This window comes from Lithobates pipiens, unplaced genomic scaffold (genome assembly GCF_037356315.1).
Source record: "Lithobates pipiens isolate NorthernLeopardFrog02 unplaced genomic scaffold, aLitPip1_a1.2 Scaffold_18, whole genome shotgun sequence".
NCBI classification, from domain to species: Eukaryota; Metazoa; Chordata; class Amphibia; order Anura; family Ranidae; genus Lithobates; species Lithobates pipiens.
The window spans coordinates 240,330,532-240,355,042 of NW_027507758.1; the positions used below are offsets into that span (position 1 = coordinate 240,330,532).

At 47.1% G+C, this 24,511-nt stretch overlaps 1 protein-coding gene across 3 annotated transcripts in view; it reads left to right on the forward strand.

Annotated features, from left to right (window-relative positions):
* Positions 1-24,511, forward strand: part of TAGAP (T cell activation RhoGTPase activating protein) — a 195,273-nt gene that overhangs the window by 74,976 nt on the left and 95,786 nt on the right. For 2 of the 3 annotated variants that reach the window (XM_077486721.1, XM_077486723.1), the window contains exon 2: positions 957-1,042. In XM_077486721.1, coding sequence (XP_077342847.1) covers positions 957-1,042 — 86 coding nt within the window. Of the gene's footprint in view, positions 1-956; positions 1,047-24,511 lie in introns of all 3 variants that reach the window. The other variant, XM_077486722.1, reaches the window with a different exon arrangement.

Consider the following 24,511-nt stretch of genomic DNA (forward strand, 5'->3'; position numbering starts at 1 on the left):
GCAGCAAGCTACAGGGTTGTTTTGTTGTTTGTTTACAAGGTTAGGCTAGTAGTTAAGATATGATAAGCCTTGCCTAATGTTTTATTTACTTTGAGCCAGGTTATGCCCAGAGGCTCTGATATGTAACTTTTCTTTTTCTGAAATAAATAAAAAGAATTTATAAAAAAAATAAAAATAAAAAATGTACATGCAAAAGTAACTTTACATACTTACCCTTACCTACTAGATGTCACACGCTTCATTTAAAGTCCCCAAAAAAGCTATTTAGGGATGGAGGCAACGTAGCCTTAGTGCACCGGGTGCCTTTTTCTAGTGCAGTGTCATTCTGGAAAATCAATGGGTATTTTCTGCACTTCTCAAACAGAACTCTTAAGCCCCGTACACACGTTAGGAAATCCCACCAGCAAAGATCCGATGAGAGCTTTTGGTCGGATATTCTGAATTTCCACCAGCAAAAGATTGAGAGCAGGCTCTCTATTTTTCAGACAGAAAAAGTTCCGTTCGGAAATTCCGATCGTCTGTAGCGAAAAATTCCTACCCATGCTCGGAAACAATTTGACGCATGCTTGGAAGAATTGAACTTCATTTTCTCGACTCGTCGTAGTGTTGTACATCACTACATTCTTGACGGTCAAAAGTTCAGAGAACTTTTGTGTGACCGTGTGTATGCAAGCCAAGCTTGAGCGGAATTCCGCCGGAAAAACCATCCTAGATTTTTTGCGACGGAAACTGCGATCATGTGTACGGGGCATTAAACTTAAAAGGTCAAAAGAGAATAAACAAGAACAGAAAAGTTAATTGTTAGGAATTACATATACTTTAGGCAGTGATGAAAAGAACAAAATACTGCATCTTTCTCTCCACTGATTTTCTATTTGATTATATTATTTATTGCATACAGATTCTAGAAAGAAAAAATATGAACTGTTTTTTGTTCTTAAATTATTTGTTTACAGCTCCATAAGGCTTTGGCTCAGAGGAGATGTTCAGCACCTTCCCTTGTGTTTCCTAAATCTCTCAGCAAACCATGGTCTACAGGAAGGTATGTAAGTACAGTCCTTAGCAATCATTTATCCATTTTAAATCTTCCCACAGAAAGGAGCAAACCTGCATATACAGCCTGCTACATAAAACTAAACTCCTAGCACAATAGGACATACATTATAGTAACTGCAAGCTTCATTCATTAGTCTATTGTCTATTTCTTTAGAGATTATCCCAGTCTCTTCCAAACTATCTTCAAAAGTTACTTTTCCTTCACAAACAGGAAAATTTTGCTGTGGAGATGGGTCAACTCTGCCTGTTGTTTAATTCAGCACCCACCTGTGGCTCTAAGCAGGCAGCCACCCCAGCAGTGCTTGCAGTAAAATTTTATGTCGGTAATGCTTACTCTCTCCCCAGCTCTACAATCTACTGTATGGCGTCCCACACCACTGATCAGCATTGCATCAGTGAACTGACTTGCACTCCACCCTGATTTGCCTTTTTCCACTCTTCTCTACTCCATTCAACAATGAGAATGGATTTTTCTGCTCTTTTAATAACTCTCCCCAGCACGCTCTTCAGCTAATAAGTGTAGAAAACCTACAGTAATTATAAACTGTTTCTAACATTGTCCCATCTTTATGCACCTTTCCCTTGCTTGCACGTTATACATTAATCTGAGTACCTATCTATTTTTGTTTATTGGACTGATGCAAATACACACTGGAGGTCTTCAGCTTCCATGAGTGGATCTGCACATCTAGTGTAGAGCTGTATATTCAAAATTGAACACTATGTAGTCTTTTCTGTGCTAACAAGCTAGATTGAGTGCTGGGGAATTTTTGTACTTGAGTGGTAAGATACATAGGGTACACTGTAGATCTGTGAAAGTGCATTTACTCTTGCACCGCCTACACTGTTTAGGTGTTAAATGTATTTGATAGCCAATTAAGTATGAGTATGCAAATCAAATGCGTTTGTGACAGGGGGAAAATAGAAAATAAAGTCACTGCAAATATATCATGATCTTTTGTTAAATGCTAACAGGATATACCTTGGTGACATCTGAAACAATAAAAAAAATAGGTGCATCCCACCGAAAAACTATCCACCTACTTAAAGTTAAAGGACCAAGTTAATGCAGGGTACATGTTTCCATACAAGCACCACATATTTAAATAAATATGAACCATGGGGCACCTGCCAATATGGTAATTTTTTTCTTTCCTTACAGAAAGTAGAAGGTATGCAACGCGTCAACAGAGTAGAAAAAATGTTTTTAATCAAATACAACTTATGTTTTTTTTATAATAAAGATTGAATAACTTGTTGTTAAACAGGCTAGTGTACATGTTAGATTAGAATGTAAAGATTCACAGCGCTCCCCCTTATTCTCCAGTGCAACAATGCATATCGTGCAATTGTGTACTATTAAGCAATACAAATAGTGCACATAGTAACATGAACAGTTCTCCCTCCTTTCAATACTATTCAAAGATTTCTATTTCATTCAGACCATTTAAATTGTTATCCAATGTAAATTCAAGTTCAGTCTCTTGTGGTGGGTTTAATTACTCCTATGCATATGTGAATACACTCTGTTCTCCTCTCTTGTGTCCCTACTCATCATATAGATGTGAAATTAATACACTATCATTTCCAAGTAGTCAGGTGTCTCTGTCTTCCCTCTGATGGTCTATCCTCCACTCCTTTTACTGTGTGCCTCCAATGACTCATAGGTGAAACGATAAGCAAGGGAATGCTCCCATAGTGTAAAACTGTTTTACACTAGGGTTAGATTGCACTCACTCGTTTGCAAAGTTATACAAGCATGGATCAGTGTGTTTCATGGACACTAAGTCGGCGTGCGGCCCTCAGGTCATGTGTGACGTCAACTTATTCACATGTTAGATTGAAGATGTGGCCTCCAAGAGGAACTAATAAACATTCTACACTGCTAAGAGATGACAACTATTAATCCTGCCAGGATGAACTCACAAACTTATATAAATGGCAACACAGACATTCTTCAGCACCCACAATAAAACAGAAACTATTATTACTACTAACAACATATCTCACCATAGCATACCACATTAAATAATAGGCTAAATAAAAAAAACATTAAGAAATATGCTCAGTAAAGTCATGTTGCTGTGCCCAACAATTATGTTGACATTTTCCTCTGTCCTGTAGATCCTGACATTGCAATGCAGTTAGATGTTTGCCATTATGTCTCCATTAGTTGGCAAGAAGACTTGTCATTCTCATTGGCTTGTTACGGGCATACCACCTTGGTGTGTCAGCCAATGGTCAAAGAGCAAAGGAATCCTGCATCACAACCATGATTACACCTGGGAGATTCTTATCTTAATTAAAGGGGCTGCCAGCTAGGGCTACGTCAGCATGATTTGTGCCCATTCTTATAAATATAATTCACTAGTAGAAAATAAGCTCTCCAATGGCTCCTGTATGGAGAGGCAATTATGTCACTTGTTCTTTAGTCTTTCCTGTTCATTTCAGAAGTCTGAGTGGCTAATATTCTGCACATTGCAATACACATAGTAAATTGCAGCTGAACCACCAATTATTTTAGAATGTTTATTTCACCAGCCTTACTGTTCCATCTGCACGTACCCTTCTTTCCTCTGGTATGGGGTAGAATCTAGTAGTTTGCCCCTGTTACATCTCTTAAGGATTAATGCATTATACTGTAAGTTCCAGAAAGGACGCTCAAATATTTTCCTGTATTGATGTAACAAAACGCCTGCATTTTGAAAATGCATGTCAAGTAGAAACCCCATTCTTTTTTATGTGACTAGTTCACATCAATACACTGCAGTTTTAGTGTGAAAGGCAAAGAGATAACTAAATGGATCCATTCATACCTACACATGGAACAGTGTACTCTAGCCTTAGAGAGATCACATCAAGGCTTATGGATGAATCTACTTTCTTATTCATTAAAGTTTTATATATGCCCTTAATTTTGCTTTTGGTTAGATAAATCCTCTACTGTACCTATCGAGCGAACCCTGGTTGCCACTCTGGGCTGCTCTCCTGATGTGGACTACACACATGTCCATATCTTATCATCTCCATTACATGGGGGACAGGACAATTGGTAGTTTACAGAAAGTAGCTAGGAAAAAAGATCAACAAGTATTTTCTTTTTTTGCTTTAAAATGTTCTTAGCTGAAAATAAATAAATAAAATAAAACAAATACAGTAACCACATTCAACGACTGCAATATGTTCAGTTCTTCAGTTTAGTTATCCTTTAAGTATGATAAAGACAAAAAAGGGTGCACCAGCCTTATGCATTTCCTAAGATATAAATTATTAAATAAAACACAAGTAGATATACTTACAAACCAAGGTGAGTGACAAGCAATCAAACACAAAGCAGAAACCAGCCAGTTGCCATCTACAACTGCCTAGGGTACTATGAAGGCGGTTCTTGAAGCTGGTTTATGACTCTTGTTTAATTGCTTTTCACTCAGCTTAGTTTGTGAGTATCTCCATTTGTATTTTAAATAAGAAATGGTATCTTATGTAGTACATATGTAGCACTGACCCCCGAAGGAGCTGCTGGATTTGTTTGGGCCTGTACTCTGCTAGTGAACCCCCACTGAATTGGCTCAGTCCCCCTTGACACAGCTGTGGTGCAATTTTGGTGTGACGCTAATGGTAAAGGATAACAATATGCAATATAATAACAGTATACCTTATACCTTGTTATTACCTGGGTATCCGATGTTCCACCTGCAGGAAAAGGAACAACACTCCACACCAATTGTACTTAACCAAAAACATATATTTACTGAGGTTAGTGTAAAGTAGTAATTACAGCAATTGCACTGTCAAATAAACATAATGTAACATTACAGTAGGAACACACAAAAGTATGCACCTATACAGTTGTCTTAAGTGATCCCTGAGAATGTGTCTCCAATTGGGACAGTGCCCAGAGTGACTATGCCTTACTCTGGGCACCTTCCCACTTCCAGCACACTCTGGTGAATACAGTAATGAAAATGACAAATAAGGTACAACACAACTACAAGGGAGCTCCCCCTACTTTAAATTCTAGGTGCAAGGCCTTGCAGTAAAGGATGCAGTCCTTTATCTTCTTTCTTCTGCTAGCTATAGTTGTTGTAACAATTGTAATCCAACAGTAATCCGACAGTGGAACAACAAGGGTTAACGTGAGATGAATATCAGAACTGTTCCTGTAGTGTGATACACCTGTAATTGTTTTGGAATTACACTGTATTAAAGTCTAGGTGTATGCAAGTGCAACAGGAAACTGTGGGCAACTGCCCTCTCACCAAACTGGGTCTGAAGAATGCAACAGCTCCACTCCGTTAGTCTCAATCTATTTTCTGCTGCCACGCCGTCACGCTGTTCTGCTTTACCAGGTCACCAGGAGCTCTCCGTTACCTCTGTCAGGGTGCCTCTGGAACCCTCCTGATCCGACCACACTGCTGTCCCAGCACGCTGTGGTGTGAAGTCCTCCTCTGGCTTCAGAGAACTGCGGCCTGCTCGGTACGGAGCAGCAATCTACAGACCTCCTCACAGGTCCTCACAGGCAGGCCATGTGTCCAGAAGAGAAAGAAAATGGCCATGCGGGCCCTTTTATAGCCTACTCAGCATGCAGTTCAGTACAGAGTGATCATGGGTAAGTCACCTGGCCTTCTGGGTAGGTAGGTCAAAAATAAAAAGTAAACAACAGTCACTTCCTGTCCCTTGTTCAGTGCTATAGAAAAAGAAAATAATTGAAGTCCATTTCCCGTTTTTGGTCACTAGATGGTGCCAAATACTAAAGAATAACACTGTCCATAAGCTTACATTGTATTAACATTAACATTGCATTAGTAGGCAAAAATGTCAGCACTACATACTCCCCCTGCTTTGACTTTTTGGTCCCCAAAGATATTCACAATCTTAGCTATTCTGTATTTTTGCCTTTATGCAGTTGCATAACACAGACAGAGGAGCTTCCCACCAATTGTCATGTGATGGGGAGCTGTCCTGTGCACTCACAGCTGACACTACAGTGTCTGGTACAGATGTGTCAAAGGATGAGCTGGGGTTATGCTTCAAATCGGTGGTGAGAAGATCAGGCTCTTTTGACAACCCTTGAGGGGTGAGAATAACTTCTGTGGAACTCTCATCCAGTACATCACAAGTTGGTCTCTTGAATCTGGAAATGACTCTTCGTTTCCTCTGATTCACTGACTTAAACATTGTAGGCTCACTAGCCCTCTCTTCCAGTTCAACTACTTTTACCTCTTGCAGGTCCGTTTCTTCCACTTCTGTTTTGGTCTTTCCTCCACCCATTGTGGGAAAAGTAGACACTTCCAACCCTTCTTCCGGCAGTAAAAATAGAGAGTCACATCTGGGGACAGCAGGGGCTAATGGCCACTTCATCAGATCTGTGTTGGTCCCAACTAGGGATGAGCTTCGTGTTCGAGTCGAACATACGTTCGACTCGAACATCGGCTGTTCGTCTGTTCGGCGAAGTCCGAACATTTTGGTCCATTCGCGCCAAATTCGTGTGGCGCTCACGGCCCACAATGCACTGCGATGGCGCAGTGCATTGCTGGCTCATGATTGGCCAAGCATGCACTGTGACCCCGCATGCTTGGCCAATCGCAGCGCCAGCAGCGAGGAGAGCCATGATTGGCCACAGGCAGGATGCCTGTGGCCAATCATAGCTCATGCTCTGTAGTGCACGCCCCACACTATATAAGGCCGCCAGCGCGGCGGCCTTGTGTAGTGTGTTGGCGTCTGAAGCAGTGGGTGTTCTGTGTACCTTCAACACAGTACACACCAATCGTTTTCGGCCGATTTTCGATCTTGCTGTTGTGTAGTGGTTGTTGTCTGCGTGCCCTGACCGCAGTATACACCGCTATATTCACCTCACCTATATAGCTAGTGATCTATCTTTTATAATAGAGCTTGCAGTCAGTAGTGTTAGGAGCTTGTGCGTGCTGTCTGCGTGCTCTGTACCCAGTACATACCGCTATATCCACCTACATAGCTGTTCTCTATTTGAGCCCACTTGCCATCTGCAGGAGTTATTGGAAGTTGTGTGTGTCTCCAGCACAGCACAGTATACATCTGTATATACCCCTTTATCTCTGGTGTTCTATAATAAAGGCATCTGCAGGAGTTAGTGGGTGTTCTGTGTACCTTCAACACAGTACACACCGATCGTTTTCGGACGATTTTCGATCTTGCTGTTGTGTAGTGGTTGTTGTCTGCGTGCCCTGACCGCAGTATACACCGCTATATTCACCTCACCTATATAGCTAGTGATCTATCTTTTATAATAGAGCTTGCAGTCAGTAGTGTTAGGAGCTTGTGCGTGCTGTCTGTGTGCTCTGTACCGAGTACATACCGCTATATCCACCTACATAGCTGTTCTCTATTTGAGCCCACTTGCCATCTGCAGGAGTTATTGGAAGTTGTGTGTGCCTCCAGCACAGCACAGTATACATCTGTTTATACCCCTTTATCTCTGGTGTTCTATAATAAAGGCATCTGCAGGAGTTAGTGGGTGTTGTGTGCCTCTAGCACAATATACACTACCCAACTGCTTTTTTTCAGGCCTTTACCATGTCTGGAAGGCCAGCAAGGAGAGGCAGACAGGCGCAAGCCGATAAAAGAGGGCAAGCAGGCTCTGTGTCTAGAGACAACAGTGCTGGTCGTGGACGCGGTGCATTGTCATCAGCACGTGGCCATGGGACACGCTTGTCCTTCTTTTCGGCAGCTGGACATGTTGAGCCGCAACATGCCAACGACTTGGTAGAGTGGATGACCAAGCCCTCTTCATCCTCCTCATCCTCTCTCACCCAGTCTCAGGGTCTCAGGGTACTAGCAAAGCAGCTGCCAACGCATCGTCTTCCCTCCTCTCAATGTCATCATCAGTGACTCCTTCCCTAGACCCACCACGTCCTCCTGAGGAGTCTCCTGAACTCTTTGAGCACAGTGTTGGGTACATGCTCCAGGAGGATGCCCAGTGTTTTGTGGGCTCTGATGATGACACTCAGCTAGAGGAAGGCAGTAGCGTGAGCGCAGAGAGAGGGGATGCTCAAGAAGGACAGCAATCTGGCAGTCATGTTCCACAAGCTGCAGCATACTGCCAGGTTTGCTACAGCGATGAAGAGGGAGGGGATGATGAGGGCACTGACTCCACGTGGGTGCCTGGAAGGAGAGAGGAGGAGGAGGAGGAGGAGGCACATGTCCAACGAGGCAGGATGCCCTCCGGGGACCAGCTTAGGGGCAGCACACCGACTGAATCACACCGCAGAGCTCCGCCTGTGCAGGGCGCTGCCTCTGCGCGTTATTCTAAAAGTTATTTGGTGTGGGCCTTTTTTGAGACGAGTGCATCAGATCGCACCGCTGCTATTTGCAACATATGTCTCAAGCGTATCTCGCGTGGCCAAAACATCAGCCGCTTGGGCACCACATGCTTGACCAGACATATGTTGACCTGCCATGCAGCTCGTTGGCAAGCGTACCTCAAAGACCCACACCAAAGAACAAAGCAGACCTCTCCTTGCTCCTCATCAGCTGGCATCTCCAACCCCGCTAGACCTTCAGTCCTCTCTGAAACCTGCTCTGAGAGGAATGAAGGTGTAGAATTAGGTGTGTCACAGCCAAGTGCTTCCGGGAACTCTGCTAGCGGTACACCCACGTCCGATTATAGCAGGCAAATGTCCCTGCCCCAGCTGCTGGACCGGCGAAAGAAGTTCACTCCCAGCCATCCACATGCCCAGCGGTTGAATGCTAGCTTGGCTAAATTGCTAGCACTTCAACTGCTGCCTTTTCAGTTGGTAGACTCGGCCCCCTTCCGTGAGTTTGTACAATGTGCGGTTCCTCAGTGGCAGGTCCCCAAACGCGCGATTCCGGCTCTCTACCGGCATGTGGAAGGCAATGTCCTTGCCTCGCTGGACAGGGCGGTCAGCGGTAAGGTGCATATTACCGCTGACTCATGGTCCAGCAGGCATGGACAGGGACGTTACCTGTCTTTCATGGCCCATTGGGTCACTCTTCTGGCAGCTGGGAAGGATGCAGGACAAGGTGCAGTAGTGTTGGAGGTTGTTCCGCCACCACGCCTCCAAAATGCTACTATTGGTTGTGACACACCTCTCTCCTCCACCCCCTCCTCTTCTTCTTCCTCCATGGCCTCTTCCAGTGCTCTGTCCTCAGAACCAGCAGTGCTTCGTAGGCGTTCCAGGGGCTACGCAAGTACGCAGGCAAAACGATGCCATGCCGTGCTTGCGCTGGTTTGTTTGGGGGACAGGAGCCACACTGGGGCGGATGTTTTGTCAGCTCTGCAGGGGCAGGCCGAGAGGTGGTTGACGCCACGCCAGCTTAAGCCAGGAATGGTGGTTTATGACAATGGCACCAACCTCCTCTCCGCCCTCCGACAGGGACAACTGACCCATGTGCCCTGTGTAGCTCACGTCCTTAACCTGGTGGTGCAGCGGTTCTTGGGCAGGTACCCCGGCTTACAGGATGTCCTGAAGCAGGCCAGGAAAGTCTGTGTGCATTTCCGCCGATCATTTAATGCCTGTGCTCGGCTGGCTGAGCTCCAAAAGGAGTTGAACCTACCCAAGAACCGCCTTATATGTGACATGCCCACCAGATGGAACTCAACGTTGGCCATGCTGCAGCGGCTGTACACGCAGCAGAGGGCCATCAATGAGTACCTGTGCGACTACGGCACCAGGACAGGGTCAGGGGAGCTCGGTTTATTCTCACCACGCCAGTGGGGCATGATCAGGGATGCATGCACTGTCCTGTCACCGTTTGAGGAGGCCACAAGGATGGTGAGCAGTGACAGTGCATGCATCAGTGACACTGTACCTCTTGTCCACCTCTTGGAGCATACGCTGCGTGGAATAATGGACAGGGCACTTGAGGCAGAACAGAGGCAGGAAGAGGAGGACTTCCTTTCCTCTCAAGGCCCCCTTTATCCAGACAGTGTTCCTGCTGTGCCACCCATCACACAGGAAGAGGATGAGGAGGAGGAAGAGGAGGAGGAGGATGATTGTGTCAGCATGGAGGTGGAGGCTGGCACTCAGCATCAGCAGCAGCAGCAGTCTTGTAGGGATGATTTACAGTCCCAAGAAACACGTGGACTTGTACGTGGCTGGGAGGAGGTAGCTGCGGATCATGTTGTCCTTAGTGACCCAGAGGACTCCGGACCGAATGCCTCAGCTAACCTACGCTGCATGGCCTCCCTGATCCTGCAAAGCCTGCGGAAGGATCCTCGTATTCTTCGGATCAAGGAGAGGGACCATTACTGGCTGGCCACTCTCCTTGATCCACGGTACAAGGGTAAGGTTGCCGACCTTATCTTGCCATCGCAGAGGGAGCAGAGGATGAGACATCTCCGGGAGGCCTTGCAGAAAGGTCTGTGCAACGCGTTCCCAGAGAATGGGAGGTTACAAACTCCTGGTCCTGGACAACGTGTTGCTGAGGCATCGGTCAGAAGGAGTGGTGGAGAAGGTGGCCGTCTGACTGATGCTTTCAGACAATTTTTTAGTCCGCAGCCCCAAGGTATGATCGGTTCCAGCACCCATCGCCAGCGTCTGATTTACATGGTGCAGGAATACCTAGGGGCAAGGTCAGACTTGGACACCTTTCCCACCGAAAATCCTCTGGCTTACTGGGTCTTGAGGATGGATCACTGGCCAGAGCTTGCACAGTATGCAATTGAGCTACTGGCCTGTCCTGCATCCAGCGTTCTTTCGGAACGCACCTTCAGTGCTGCTGGTGGCTTTGTTACCGATCACAGGGTGCGCCTGTCCACCGAATCAGTTGATCGACTGACCTTCATCAAGATGAATCAGTCTTGGATCACCCACAGCTACCAAGCACCTGAAGCTGATGTAACAGAATAATTTTTTTTTGAAATATCACATCCCTTCAAGACTGCCTATGCTGATGCTGAGTGACTGTCCTGTTATGTTGATTGTCTATCCTCTTCCTCCTCCGCTGATATGTTGGAAGAACACTTCTGGTTCTGGTTGATGCCATCGGCCCAATTTTTCTGCCCCTGTTTAACAGGGGCGTTTAAGTACAATTTTTGATGCAATGCTTTGCAGCAGGGCTAATTCCTGCACTAAAACTAGAGTATATGGAAGAGGTTGCAGTGTGGTGGCACCAGCACCAGTGCCTAAGGCCCAATTTTTATGCCCCTGTTTAACAGGGGCGTTTAAATACAATTTTTGATGCAATGCTTTGCAGCAGGGCTAATTCCTGCAATCAAAGTAGAGTATATGGGAGAGGTTGCAGTGTGGTGGCACCAGCACCAGTGCCTAAGGCCCAATTTTTCTGCCCCTGTTTAACAGGGGCGTTTAATTACAATTTTTGATGCAATGTCTTGCAGCAGGGCTAATTCCTGCAATAAAACTAGAGTATATGGCAGAGGTTGCAGTGTGGTGGCACCAGCACCAGTGCCTAAGGCCCAATTTTTCTGCCCCTGTTTAACAGGGGCGTTTAATTAAAATTTTTGATGCAATGCTTTGCAGCAGGGCTAATTCCTGCAATAAAACTAGAGTATATGGGAGAGGTTGCAGTGTGGTGGCACCAGCAGCAGTGCCTAAGGCCAAATTTTTCTGCCCCTGTTTAACAGGGGCGTTTAAGTACAATTTTTGATGCAATGCTTTGCAGCAGGGCTAATTCCTGCAATAAAACTAGAGTATATGGGAGAGGATGCAGTGTGGTGGCACCAGCAGCAGTGCCTAAGGCCAAATTTTTCTGCCCCTGTTTAACAGGGACATGTAATTACAATTCTTGATATAATATTTCACAGGAGGGCCCCTTCCTGTGCCCACCCAGAGTAACGGTCAGGACTTATAGTGTTGTGGCACCAGCACCACAACCACCAAAGGTGAATTTTTCTACCACTGTTCAACAATGGCATGTAATTACAATTCTTGCTATAATCGTTCACAGCAGGGCGCTCCAGCGCCCACCAAGAGTCACTTTGAGGGCTTACAATGTTGTGGCAAAACCAACACCTTGTTCCGCCATTTCTGCAGAGCATATAGGGCAGGCCCCTACTTTCAAACATCCAATTTACAAACATCTCCTACTTGCAAACGGAAGGAGACAACAGCAAGTGAGATGAAAAAAGATGGACGACAAAACAAATTATACAGGGGTGATAACCTTTCCCTATGTTTTCCAAAAAGCTTAAAAATATTTTTTTTGACTGGAGCTACACTTTAAAAATGTACCAGTTGAAAATTACAAACAGATTCAACTTAACACAACAAACCTACACAGTCCCTGTCTTGTTTGCACCGCCTGTATACTGCTGTTCTGAGTATATAGGGCCTGGGGGCCACATGCATTTCCTTTTTTTAATATGGGTACAGGGTTCCCCTTAATATGCGTACAAGACCCAAATAGGCTGGTAATGGGCAGGGAGGGCTACCCATGCCATTTTTCTCAATGATTTTCAACCATATTGCAGGAACCAGATATAACATTAAAACCGCAAGCAGTTTTAAATGGCGTTATTTCCGTTTAATGTCATTTTGTGCAGGGACTGTTCTAAACACGGGAAACACATGGCACTTCACAGGCATACTACGGACACCCCCCAGGCACCATATTTAACCAGTTGCCGACCGCCGCACGCCGATGTACGTCGGTAGAATGGCACGGGCAGGCATAAGGACATACATGTACGTCCCTTGCCTCCCGCGGGTCGGGGGCCCGATCGGGCCCCCGCCCGGTGCCTGCGGCGGTCGGTTTTCGTCCGGGAGCGATCCGGGACGAGGGGGCGGCCATTCATTCATGGCCACCCCCTCGCGATCGCTCCCGACGAATAGAAATCCCCGGTGACATCACTTCCTCTCCTGTAATGTAAACACAGGATAGGAAGTGATGTATTCTCTCCTCCGTGTCGGTGTTTTTTGTTCCGACACGGAGGAGAGCGGATCGGTGAGTTGCACCAACACTCTACACACACAGTAGAACATGCCAGGCACACTCACACCCCCCCTTTACCCCCCCAATTACCCCTGCCCCCCAGTCACAGTGACACCAATGTCATTTTTTTATTTTTTTTTATTTTTTTTTGCATTGGTGTCATTTGTGACTGTAATAACTGTTAGGGCAGTTAGAGTTAGCCCCCTTTAGTTCTAATGTACCCCCCTAACCCCCCCAATAAAGGTTTAACCCCGTGATCACCCCCCGTCGCCAGTGTCACTAAGGCTGGGTTCACATTGCAGCGGTTTATGAGAACGAATGTGATTCGCACCGCACTGCAGTGCAAATCACATCCGATCTCTGTGCGATTCGAGTTCAGCCATTCGCCGCACCCGCCGCACCCGCCACACCCGCCGCACCCGCCGCAAATTCGCACGGGACCCTTTTTTTGGCCCGCAGCAGAATCGGATCGCATGGGTGTTCACACCATGCGATCCAAGTTTGCAGATCGCACTGCGATATGCGAACTGATCTGGGGGTGTCAGTAACATTTCACTGACACTCCCAGCAGTTCGCATAGGGCAGTGTGAACTGCCGCCGGGAGGCATGCGATGCGGGAACCCGCCGCGGATTCGCGGCGTTTCCGCATCGCTCCAGTGTGAACCCAGCCTAATAAGCGATCATTTTTCTGATCGCCGTATTAGTGTCACAGGTGACGCTAGTTAGGCAGGTAGGTATTTAGGTTCGCCGCAGCTTTTTATAGCGCCAGGGACCCCCATATACTACCGCATAAAGCCCCCTGATTGCCCCCTAGTTAACCCTTTCACCAGTGATCACCATATAACTGTTACAGGTGACGCTGGTTGGTTAGTTATTTTTTTATAGTTTTAGGGCACCCGCCATTTATTACCTAATAAAGGTTTAACCCCCTGATCACCCGGCGGGTGTCATTTGTGACTAATAACTGTTAGGGCAGTTAGGGTTAGCCCCCTTTAGTTCTAAGGTACCCCCCTAACCCCCCCAATAAAGGTTTAGCCCCGTGATCACCCCCCATCGCCAGTGTCACTAAGGCTGGGTTCACATTGCAGCGGTTTATGAGAACGGATGTGATTCGCACCGCACTGCAGTGCAAATCACATCCGATCTCTGTGCGATTCGAGTTCAGCCATTCGCCGCACCCGCCGCAAATTCGCACGGGACCCTTTTTTTGGCCCGCAGCAGAATCGGATCGCATGGGTGTTCACACCATGCGATCCGAGTTTGCAGATCGCACTGTGATATGCGAACTGATCTGGGGGTGTCAGTAACATTTCACTGACACTCCCAGCAGTTCGCATAGGGCAGTGTGAACTGCCGCCGGGAGGCATGCGATGCGGGAACCCGCCGCGCATTTGTGGCGTTCCCGCATCGCTCCAGTGTGAACCCAGCCTAATAAGCGATCGTTTTTCTGATCGCTGTATTAGTGTCACAGGTGACGCTAGTTAGGCAGGTAGGTATTTAGGTTCGCTGCAGCTTTTTATAGCGCCAGGGACCCCCATATACTACCGCATAAAGCCCCCTAATTGCCCCCTAGTTAACCCTTTCACCAGTGATCACCATATAACTGTTACAGGTGACGCTGGTTGGTTAGTTATTTTTTTATAGTTTCAGGGCACCCGCCATTTATTACCTAGTCTCACTAGTGTACCCCTAAATTTAGGGGTGTCTACTTTCCAAAATGGGGTCATTTGGGGGGGGTTTGTGCCATCTTGGCATTTTATGGCCTTCAAAACTGTAACGCCCTTAGAAAGCCTGAAGGCGGTGCTTGGTTTTCGGGGCCCCGTACGCGGCTAGGCTCCCAAAAAGTCCCACATATGTGGTATCCCCGTACTCAGGAGAAGCAGCAGAATTTATTTTGGGGTGTCATTTCACATATGCCCATGGCATGCGTGAGCAATATATCATTTAGTGACAACTTTGTGAAAAAAAAAAAAAAAAAAAAAGTTTGTAATTTTCCCGCAACTTGTGGCAAAATATAAAATATTCCATGGACTCAACATGCCTCTCAGCAAATAGCTTGGGGTGTCTACTTTCTAAAATGGGGTCATTTGTGGGGGTTTTGTGCCATCTTGGCATTTTATGGCCTTCAAAACTGTAATAGGTAGTGAGAAGTGAACTCAAAAATTTACGCCCTTAGAAAGCCTGAAGGCGGTGCTTGGTTTTCGGGGCCCCGTACGCGGCTAGGCTCCCAAAAAGTCCCACATATGTGGTATCCCCGTACTCAGGAGAAGCAGCAGAATTTATTTTGGGGTGTCATTTCACATATGCCCATGGCATGCATGAGCAATATATCATTTAGTGACAACTTTGTTAAAAAAAAAATAAAAAAAAAGTTTGTAATTTTCCCGCAACTTGTGGCAAAATATAAAATATTCCATGAACTCAACATGCCTCTCAGCAAATAGCTTGGGGTGTCTACTTTCTAAAATGGGGTCATTTGTGGGGGTTTTGTGCCATCTTGGCATTTTATGGCCTTCAAAACTGTAATAGGTAGTGAGAAGTGAACTCAAAAATTTACGCCCTTAGAAAGCCTGAAGGCGGTGCTTGGTTTTCGGGGCCCCGTACGCGGCTAGGCTCCCAAAAAGTCCCACATATGTGGTATCCCCATACTCAGGAGAAGCAGCAGAATTTATTTTGGGGTGTCATTTCACATACGCCCATAGCATGTGTGAGCAATATATCATTTAGTGACAACTTTGTGTAAAAAAAAAAAAAAAAATTTTTTTTTTGTCATTATTCAATCGCTTGAGGCAAAAAAATAAAATATTCAATGGGCTCAACATGCCTCTTATCAATTTCCTTAGGGGGTCTACTTTCCAAAATGGGGTCATTTGGGGGGGTTTTGTACTGCCCTGCCATTTTAGCACCTCAAGAAATGAGATAGGCAGTCGTAAACTAAAAGCTGCGTAAATTCCAGAAAACGTACCTTAGTTTGTAGATGTGACAACTTTTGCGCAAACCAATAAATATACAATTATTGACTTTTTTTTTACCAAAGACATGTGGCTGAATACATTTTGGCCTAAATGTATGACTAAAATTGAGTTTATTGGATTTTTCTAATAACAAAAAGTAGAAAATATCATTTTTTTTCAAAATTTGCGGTCTTTTTACGTTTATATCGCAAAAAATAAAAATCGCAGAGGCAATCAAATACCATCAAAAGAAAGCTCTATTTGTGGGAAGAAAAGGACGCAAATTTTGTTTGGGTACAACATTGCATGACCGCGCAATTACCAGTTAAAGCAGCGCAGTGCCAAAGTGTAAAAAGACCTCTGGTCATTTACCAGCAAAATGGTCCGGTCTGAAAGTGGTTAAAGGAATATTTCACTTTTTTTTTTCACTTTAATCGTCATTAAAATCAGTGCTCCCGCCAAAACGGCCATTTTTAAAAACATTTTAGGCATTGACCCATGTCCCCTGGGGCAGGAGCCAGGTCCCCAAACCCTTTTTTAGGACAGTATCTTGCATATTAGCCGTTAAAATTAGCACTTTTAATTTCGAACGTTCGAGTCCCATAGACTTCAATGGGGTTCTAAAGTTAGTTCGAATTTGGGGTCCGTTTCGAAAGTTCTGATGCGAACCGAACCGGGGGGTGTTCGGCTCATCCCTAGTCCCAACGATCAATGAACTTCTTGAGGAGCCTGGCATCCAGAGGCAAACAATGGCCAGGGTTTCAAAGTCCTGGGGCTCCCCAGCCCTCAACGGATCACATGACAACTTGACCCACAGATATCCATCACAAGGGTAGTCCTCTGCTTGGATACCCTGGATCTCTATGTCTCCCGGTCGCTTCAAGGGCAGGTATGACAGGTACCTCTGGTAAAAGTCTCTTGTCAGCAGGGTAACCTGGGCGCCTGAATCAAGGATGGCTTTGGTGTAGATCCCTTCAAACAGAATGGGCACAATAGATTGGGGACATACCAACTTGGTAGGAAGCCTGTTAGAAACACCTGGACCAGGAGGCTTGCGTGACTGGACTCGTGTTTCCTTCAGTTTTTGTCATTGAGAATGCTGTTTCTGTCGCCATTTTAGAGGCTGATGAGCACTTCTCACTGAGACAGTATAAACTGCCGAATTCCCCCATTGTCCTCTTGCAGATTCAGATCTTCTCCCCACCCTTGGGTCACTTCTCTGGGATGCATGCCTCTCTTCTTTCTCCTTTCTTGGGCTAGGACATACTCGCTGGTAGTGACTAGGGATGAGCCGAACACCCCCCGGTTCGGTTCGCACCAGAACTTTCGAACGGACCCCAAATTCGCACGAACGTTAGAACCCCATTGAAGTCTATGGGACTCGAACATTCGAAATTAAAAGTGCTAATTTTAACGGCTAATATGCAAGATACTGTCCTAAAAAGGGTTTGGAGACCTGGCTCCTGCCCCAGGGGACATGGGTCTATGCAAAAAAAAGTTTTAAAAATGCCCATTTTGGCGGGAGCACTGATTTTAATGACGATTAAAGTGAAAAAAAAAGTGAAATATTCCTTTAAATATCGTGCCTGGGGGGTGTCTATAGTATGCCTGTAAAGTGCCACGTGTTTCCCGTGTTTAGAACAGTCCCTGCACAAAATGACATTTAACGGAAATAACGTGATTTAAAACTGCTTGCGGTTTTAATGTTATATCTGGTTCCTGCAATATGGTTGAAAATCATTGAGAAAAATGGCATGGGTAGCCCTCCCTGCCCATTACCAGCCCCTTTGGGTCTTGTACAGATATTAAGGGGCCCCCCATACCCATATTAAAAAAAGGAAATACGTGTGGCCCCCAGGCCCAGCAGTATACAGGCGGTGCAAACAAGACAGGGACTGTGGAGATTTGTTATGTTAAGTTGAATCCGTTTGTAATTTTCAACTGGTAGATTTTTAAAGTGTAGCTCCAGTCAAAAAAACTATTTTTAAGCTTTTTGGAAAACATAGGGAAGGGTTATCACCCCTGTATAATTTGTTTTGCCGTCTGTCTTTTTTCATCTCACTTGCTGTTGTCTCCTTCCGTTTGCAGTAGGAGATGTTTGTAAGTTGGATGTTTGAAAGTAACAAGGTGTTGGTTTTGCCACAACATTGTAAGCCCTCAAAGTGACTCTTGGTGGGCGCTGGAGCGCCCTGCTGTGAACGATTATATCAAGAATTGTAACTACATGCCATTGTTGAACAGTGGTAGAAAAATTTACCTTTGGTGGTTGTGGTGCTGGTGCCACAACACTATAAGTCCTCACAGTTACTCTGGGTGGGCACAGGAACGGGCCCTCCTGTGAAATACTATATCAAGAATTGTGATTACATGTCCCTGTTAAACAGGGGCAGAAAAATTGTGCCTTAGGCACTGGTGCTGGTGCCACCACACTGCAACCTCTCCCATATACTCTAGTTTTAGTGCAGGAATTAGCCTTGCCGCAAAGCATTGCATCAAAAATTGTAATTAAACGCCCCTGTTAAACAGGGGCAGAAAAATTGGGCCTTAGGCACTGGTGCTGGTGCCACGACACTGCAACCTCGTGGCACTGGTGCTGGTGCCACGACACTGCCACGACACTGCAACTGGTGCTGGTGCCACGACACTGCAACCACGACACTGCCACGACACTGCAACCATATACTCTAGTTTTAGTGCAGGAATTAGCCCTGCTGCAAAGCATTGGATCAAAAATTGTAATTAAACGCCCCGTTAAACAGGGACAGAAAAATTGGGCTGATGGCATCACCCAGAACCAAAAATGTTCTTCCAACATATCAGCGGAGGAGGAAGAGGATAGACAATCAACATAATAGGACAGTCACTCAGCATCAGCATAGGCAGTCTTGAAGGGATGTGATATTTCAAAAAAAATTATTCGGTTACATCAGCTTCAGGTGCTTGGTAGCTGTGGGTGATCCAAGACTGATTCATTTTGATGAAGGCCAGTCGATCAACTGATTCAGTGGACAGGCGCACCCTGTGATCGGTAACAAAGCCACCAGCAGCACTGAAGGTGCGTTCCGAAAGAACGCTGGATGCAGGACAGGCCAGTAGCTCAATTGCATACTGTGCAAGCTCTGGCCAGTGATCCATCCTCAAGACCCAGTAAGTCAGAGGATTTTCGGTGGGAAAGGTGTCCAAGTCTGACCTTGCTCCTAGGTATTCCTGCACCATGTAAATCAGACGCTGGCGATGGTGCTGGAACCGATCATACCTTGGGGCTGCGGACTAAAAAACTGTCTGAAAGCATCTGTCAGACGGCCACCTTCTCCACCGTTCCTTCTGACCAATGCCTCAGCAACACGTGGTCCAGGACCAGGAGTTTGTAACCACCCAGTCTCTGGAAACGCATTGCACAGACCTTTCTGCAAGGCCTCCCGGAGATGTCTCATCCTCTGCTCCCTCTGCGACGGCAAGATAAGGTCGGCAACCTTACCCTTGTACCATGGATCAAGGAGAGTGGCCAGCCAGTAATGGTCCCTCTCCTTGATCCGAAGAATACGAGGATCCTTCCACAGGCTTTGCAGGATCAGGGAGGCCATGCAGCGTAGGTTAGCTGAGGCATTCGGTCCGGAGTCCTCTGGGTCACTAAGGACAACATGATCCGCAGCTACCTCCTCTCAGCCACGTACAAGTCCACGGGCTTCTTGGGACTGTAAATAATCCCTACAAGACTGCTGCTGCTGCTGATGCTGAGTGCCAGCCTCCACCTCCATGCTGACACAATCATCCTCCTCCTCCTCCTCCTCCTCCTCCTCCTCATCCTCATCCTCTTCCTGTGTGATGGGTGGCACAGCAGGAACACTGTCTGGATAAAGGGGGCCTTGAGAGGCAAGGAAGTCCTCCTCTTCCTGCCTCTGTTCTGCCTCAAGTGCCCTGTCCATTATTCCACGCAGCGTATGCTCCAAGAGGTGGACAAGAGGTACAGTGTCACTGATGCATGCACTGTCACTGCTCACCATCCTTGTGGCCTCCTCAAACGGTGACAGGACAGTGCATGCATCCCTGATCATGCCCTACTGGCGTGGTGAGAAAAAACCGAGCTCCCCTGACCCTGTCCTGGTGCTGTAGTCGCACAGGTACTCATTGATGGCCCTCTGCTGCGTGTGCAGCCGCTGCAGCATGGCCAACGTTGAGTTCCACCTGGTGGGCATGTCACATATAAGGCGGTTCTTGGGCAGGTTCAACTCCTTTTGGAGCTCAGCCAGCCGAGCACAGGCATTAAATGATCGGCGGAAATGCACACAGACTTTCCTGGCCTGCTTCAGGACATCCTGTAAGCCCGGGTACCTGCCCAAGAACCGCTGCACCACCAGGTTAAGGACGTGAGCCACACAGGGCACATGGGTCAGTTGTCCCTGTCGGAGGGGCGGAGAGGAGGTTGGTGCCATTGTCGCAATCCACCATTCCTGGCTTAAGCTGGCGTGGCGTCAACCACCTCTCGGCCTGCCCCTGCAGAGCTGACAAAACATCCGCCCCAGTGTGGCTCCTGTCCCCCAAACAAACCAGCTCAAGCACGGCATGGCATCATTTTGCCTGCGTACTTTTGTAGCCCCTGGAAAGCCTACGGAGCACCGCTGGTTCTGAGGACAGAGCACTGGAAGAGGCCATGAAGGAAGAAGAAGAGGAGGGGGTGGAGGAGAGAGGTGTGTCACAACCAATAGTAGCATTTTGGAGGCGTGGTGGCGGAACAACCTCCAACACTACTGAACCTTGTCCTGCATCCTTCCCAGCAGCCAGAAGAGTGACCCAATGGGCCGTAAAAGATAGGTAACGTCCCTGTCCATGCCTGCTGGACCATGAGTCAGCGGTAATATGCACCTTACCGCTGACCACCCTGTCCAGCGAGGCAAGGACATTGCCTTCCACATGCTGGTAGAGACCTGGAATCGCCTTCCGTGAGAAAAAGTGGCGTTTGGGGACCTGTCACTGAGGAACCGCACATTGTACAAACTCACGGAAGGGGGCTGAGTCTACGAACTGAAAAGGCAGCAGTTGAAGTGCTAGCAATTTAGCCAAGCTAGCATTCAACCGCTGGGCATGTGGATGGCTGGGAGTGAACTTCTTTCGCCGGTCCAGCAGCTGGGGCAGGGACATTTGCCTGCTATAACCGGACGTGGGTGTACTGCTAGCAGAGTTCCCGGAAGCACTTGGCTGTGACACACCTAATTCTACACCTTCATTCCTCTCAGAGCAGGTTTCAGAGAGGACTGAAGGTCTAGTGGGGTTGGAGATCCCAGCTGATGAGGAGCAAGGAGACGTCTGCTTTGTTCTTTGGTGTGGGTCTTTGAGGTACGCTTGCCAACGAGCTGCATGGCAGGTCAACATATGTCTGGTCAAGCATATGGTGCCCAAGCGGCTGATGTTTTGGCCACGCGAGATACGCTTGAGACATATGTTGCAAATAGCAGCGGTGCGATCTGATGCACTCGTCTCAAAAAAGGCCCACACCAAAGAACTTTTAGAATAACGCGCAGAGGCAGCGCCCTGCACAGGCGGAGCTCTGCGGTGTGATTCAGTCGGTTTACTGCCCCTAAGCTGGCCCCCGGAGGGCATCCTGCCTCGTTGGACATGTGCCTCCTCCTCCTCCTCTCTCCTACCAGGCACCCACGTGGAGTCAGTGCCCTCATCACCCCCTCCCTCTTCATCGCTTGAGCAAACCTGGCAGTATGCTGCAGCTTGTGGAACATGACTGCCAGATTGCTGTCCTTCTTGAGCATCCCCTCTCTCTGCATTCACGCTACTGCCTTCATCTAGCTGAGTATCATCATCAGAGCCTACAAAACACTAGTCATCCTCCTGGAGCATGTACCCAACACTGTGCTCAAAGAGTTCCGGAGACTCCTCAGGAGGATGTGGTGGGTCTAGGGAAGGAGTCACTGATGATGACATTGAGAGGAGGGAAGACGATGCGTTGGCAGCTGCTTTGCTAGTACCCTGAGCCTGGGTGAGAGAGGATGAGGAGGATGAAGAGGGCTTGGTCATCCACTCTACCAAGTCGTTGGCATGTTGCGGCTCAACATGTCCAGCTGCCGAAAAGAAGGACAAGCGTGTCCCATGGCCACGTGCTGATGATGACGATGCACCGCATCCACGACCAGCACTGTTGTCTCTAGACACAGAGCCTGCTTGCCCTCTTTTATCGGCTCATGCCTGTCTGCCTCTCCTTGCTGGCCTTCCAGACATGGTAATGGCCTGAAGGGAGTTGGGAAAACCAGCAATTGGGTAGTGTATATTGTGCTGGAGGCACACACAACTTCCACTAACTCCTGCAGATGGCAGATGGCTCAAATAGAGAAGAGCTATATAGGTGGATATAGCGGTGTATACTGGGTTCAGAGCACGCAGACAGCACGCACAATCTCCTGACGCTGACTGCAAGCTCTATTTAAAATGAGCAAAATAGTTAGCTATATAGGTGGATATAGTGGTGTATACTGGGTTCAGAGCACGCAGACAGCACGCACAATCTCCTAACGCTGACTGCAAGCTCTATTTAAAACGAGCAAGATAGTTAGCTATATAGGTGGATATAGCGGTGTATACTGGGTTCAGAGCACGCAGACAGCACGCACAATCTCCTAACGCTGACTGCAAGCTCTATTTAAAACGAGCAAGATAGTTAGCTATATAGGTGGATATAGTGGTGTATACTGTGGTCAGGGCACGCAGACAGCACGCACAATCTCCTAACGCTAACTGCAAGCTCTATTTAAAACGAGCAAGATAGTTAGCTATATAGGTGGATATAGCGGTGTATACTAGGTTCAGAGCACGCAGACAGCACGCACAATCTCCTAACGCTGACTGCAAGCTCTATTTAAAACGAGCAAGATAGTTAGCCATATAGGTTGATATAGCGGTGGTCAGGGCATGCAGACAACAATTACTACAGAAGGACAAGAACGAAAAATCGGCCGATAACGATCGGTGTATACTGTGTTGAAGGTACACAGAACACCCACTAACTGCTACAGACGCCAACACACTACACAAGGCCGCCGCGCTGGCGGCATTATATAGTGTGGGGCATGTACTACACAGTCTGAGCTATGATTGGCCACAGGCATCCTGCCTGTGGCGAATCATGGCTCTCCTCGCTGCTGGCGCTGTGATTGGCCAAGCATGCGGGGTCACAGTGCATGCTTGGCCAATCATGAGCCAGCAATGCACTGCGATGAATTTGAATTCGAATTTGGCGCGAACGGCCCATAACGTTTGGAATTCGCCAAACGGGGGAACAGCCGATGTTCGACTCGAACACGAAGCTCGTCCCTAATGGCAAGCCCCCCCAAGTCCATTACCAGGCTTTTTGGGTCTGGCATGGTCCCCAAAGCACCTTTCCCCATGGGGTCAAGGGCCTCATCAACACAACCCTTGCCCGGTGGTTATGGGGGTAGGCTGGCGGGAGGCTTATCCCCTCGCCCACCCCTTAGTCCCCAGTGAGCGCCACACGAATTTGGCGCGAACGGCCCATAACGTTCGGAATTCGCCGAACGGGCGAACAGCCGATGTTCGAGTCGAACGTATGTTCGAGTCGAACACGAAGCTCATCCCTAGTAGTGACCTACACCTCCGCAGTTTCGGCAGACGTCTTGATTTGGGGACTTCTGGCCAGACATCCCAGTATGTTCTGTCCTCAATTTGTCCATCATCTGGGCCATCTGGGCTATCTCTATCAGCTGTGCTGGCCACTCTGACTCCAACAACAGATTCAGACTTTTGATTCTTCTTCTTTTCCATTTCCATGTTGGCTGCCCCATTAGTTTCTTCTATGAGCACCTCATCAGGGATAAAGGGATCATCCAAATACTGCTGTAATTGGAACTTGATGTAATCACTCCTCAGACCTGTAGCCACGGACCTCAGAAATTTCTTCTGAATCAGTTCAGCCCCGAAGTGTTCGTCCGAGTCTTTTCCTTCTGAGGCAAACAGCAGTCTGTCCTTCAACTTGATAGCTCTGAACAAGAAATTCTGGGAAGTTTCTTTACTGTTTTGAGCAATGTTTATCAATTGGTGGTACATTTCAGAAGCATTCTCCTCCTTGTAATGGCTTTTTAATATTCTCGTGAGTTGTGCAAGGGTCAGGCGATTCTTCATTTCCAGCATACTTCTGAGACTTAAGCCAGGACAGATTGCTTTGACCACAGCTTCCACAATTTCGGACTCAAGATACCCTTTGTGGAGTCCCACATTGATTTTATACAAAAGGTTTGTGTAGGACAGCTTGTCTCTCTGTTCCCTCTCACCTATCTGACCTTCAATCTTGAAGTCCTTTCTGATCATCACCTCTGGCAAGTTACTATGGGAAAGTCTCTGTTTGACTGAGACAGGTCTTGGCTGTGAATACTTGTCACTTGAGTCCTTGCATGTAGCACTTAGCTTTCTGATCTGTTCTTCAATCACTCTAGAGGTTTCCTGGAGCTTCTCCTGTATATGGTGAGATTTTTGCTTCAGATCAGCTAGTTGTTGTCCCGGTTGGGAACCTCTCTTGGGGTTGCTGAGTACTTCAACAAGCATTTCCGACTCTGCTTGCCTAGAACTGATAGGGCTCTCATCTGGTCCCCCAG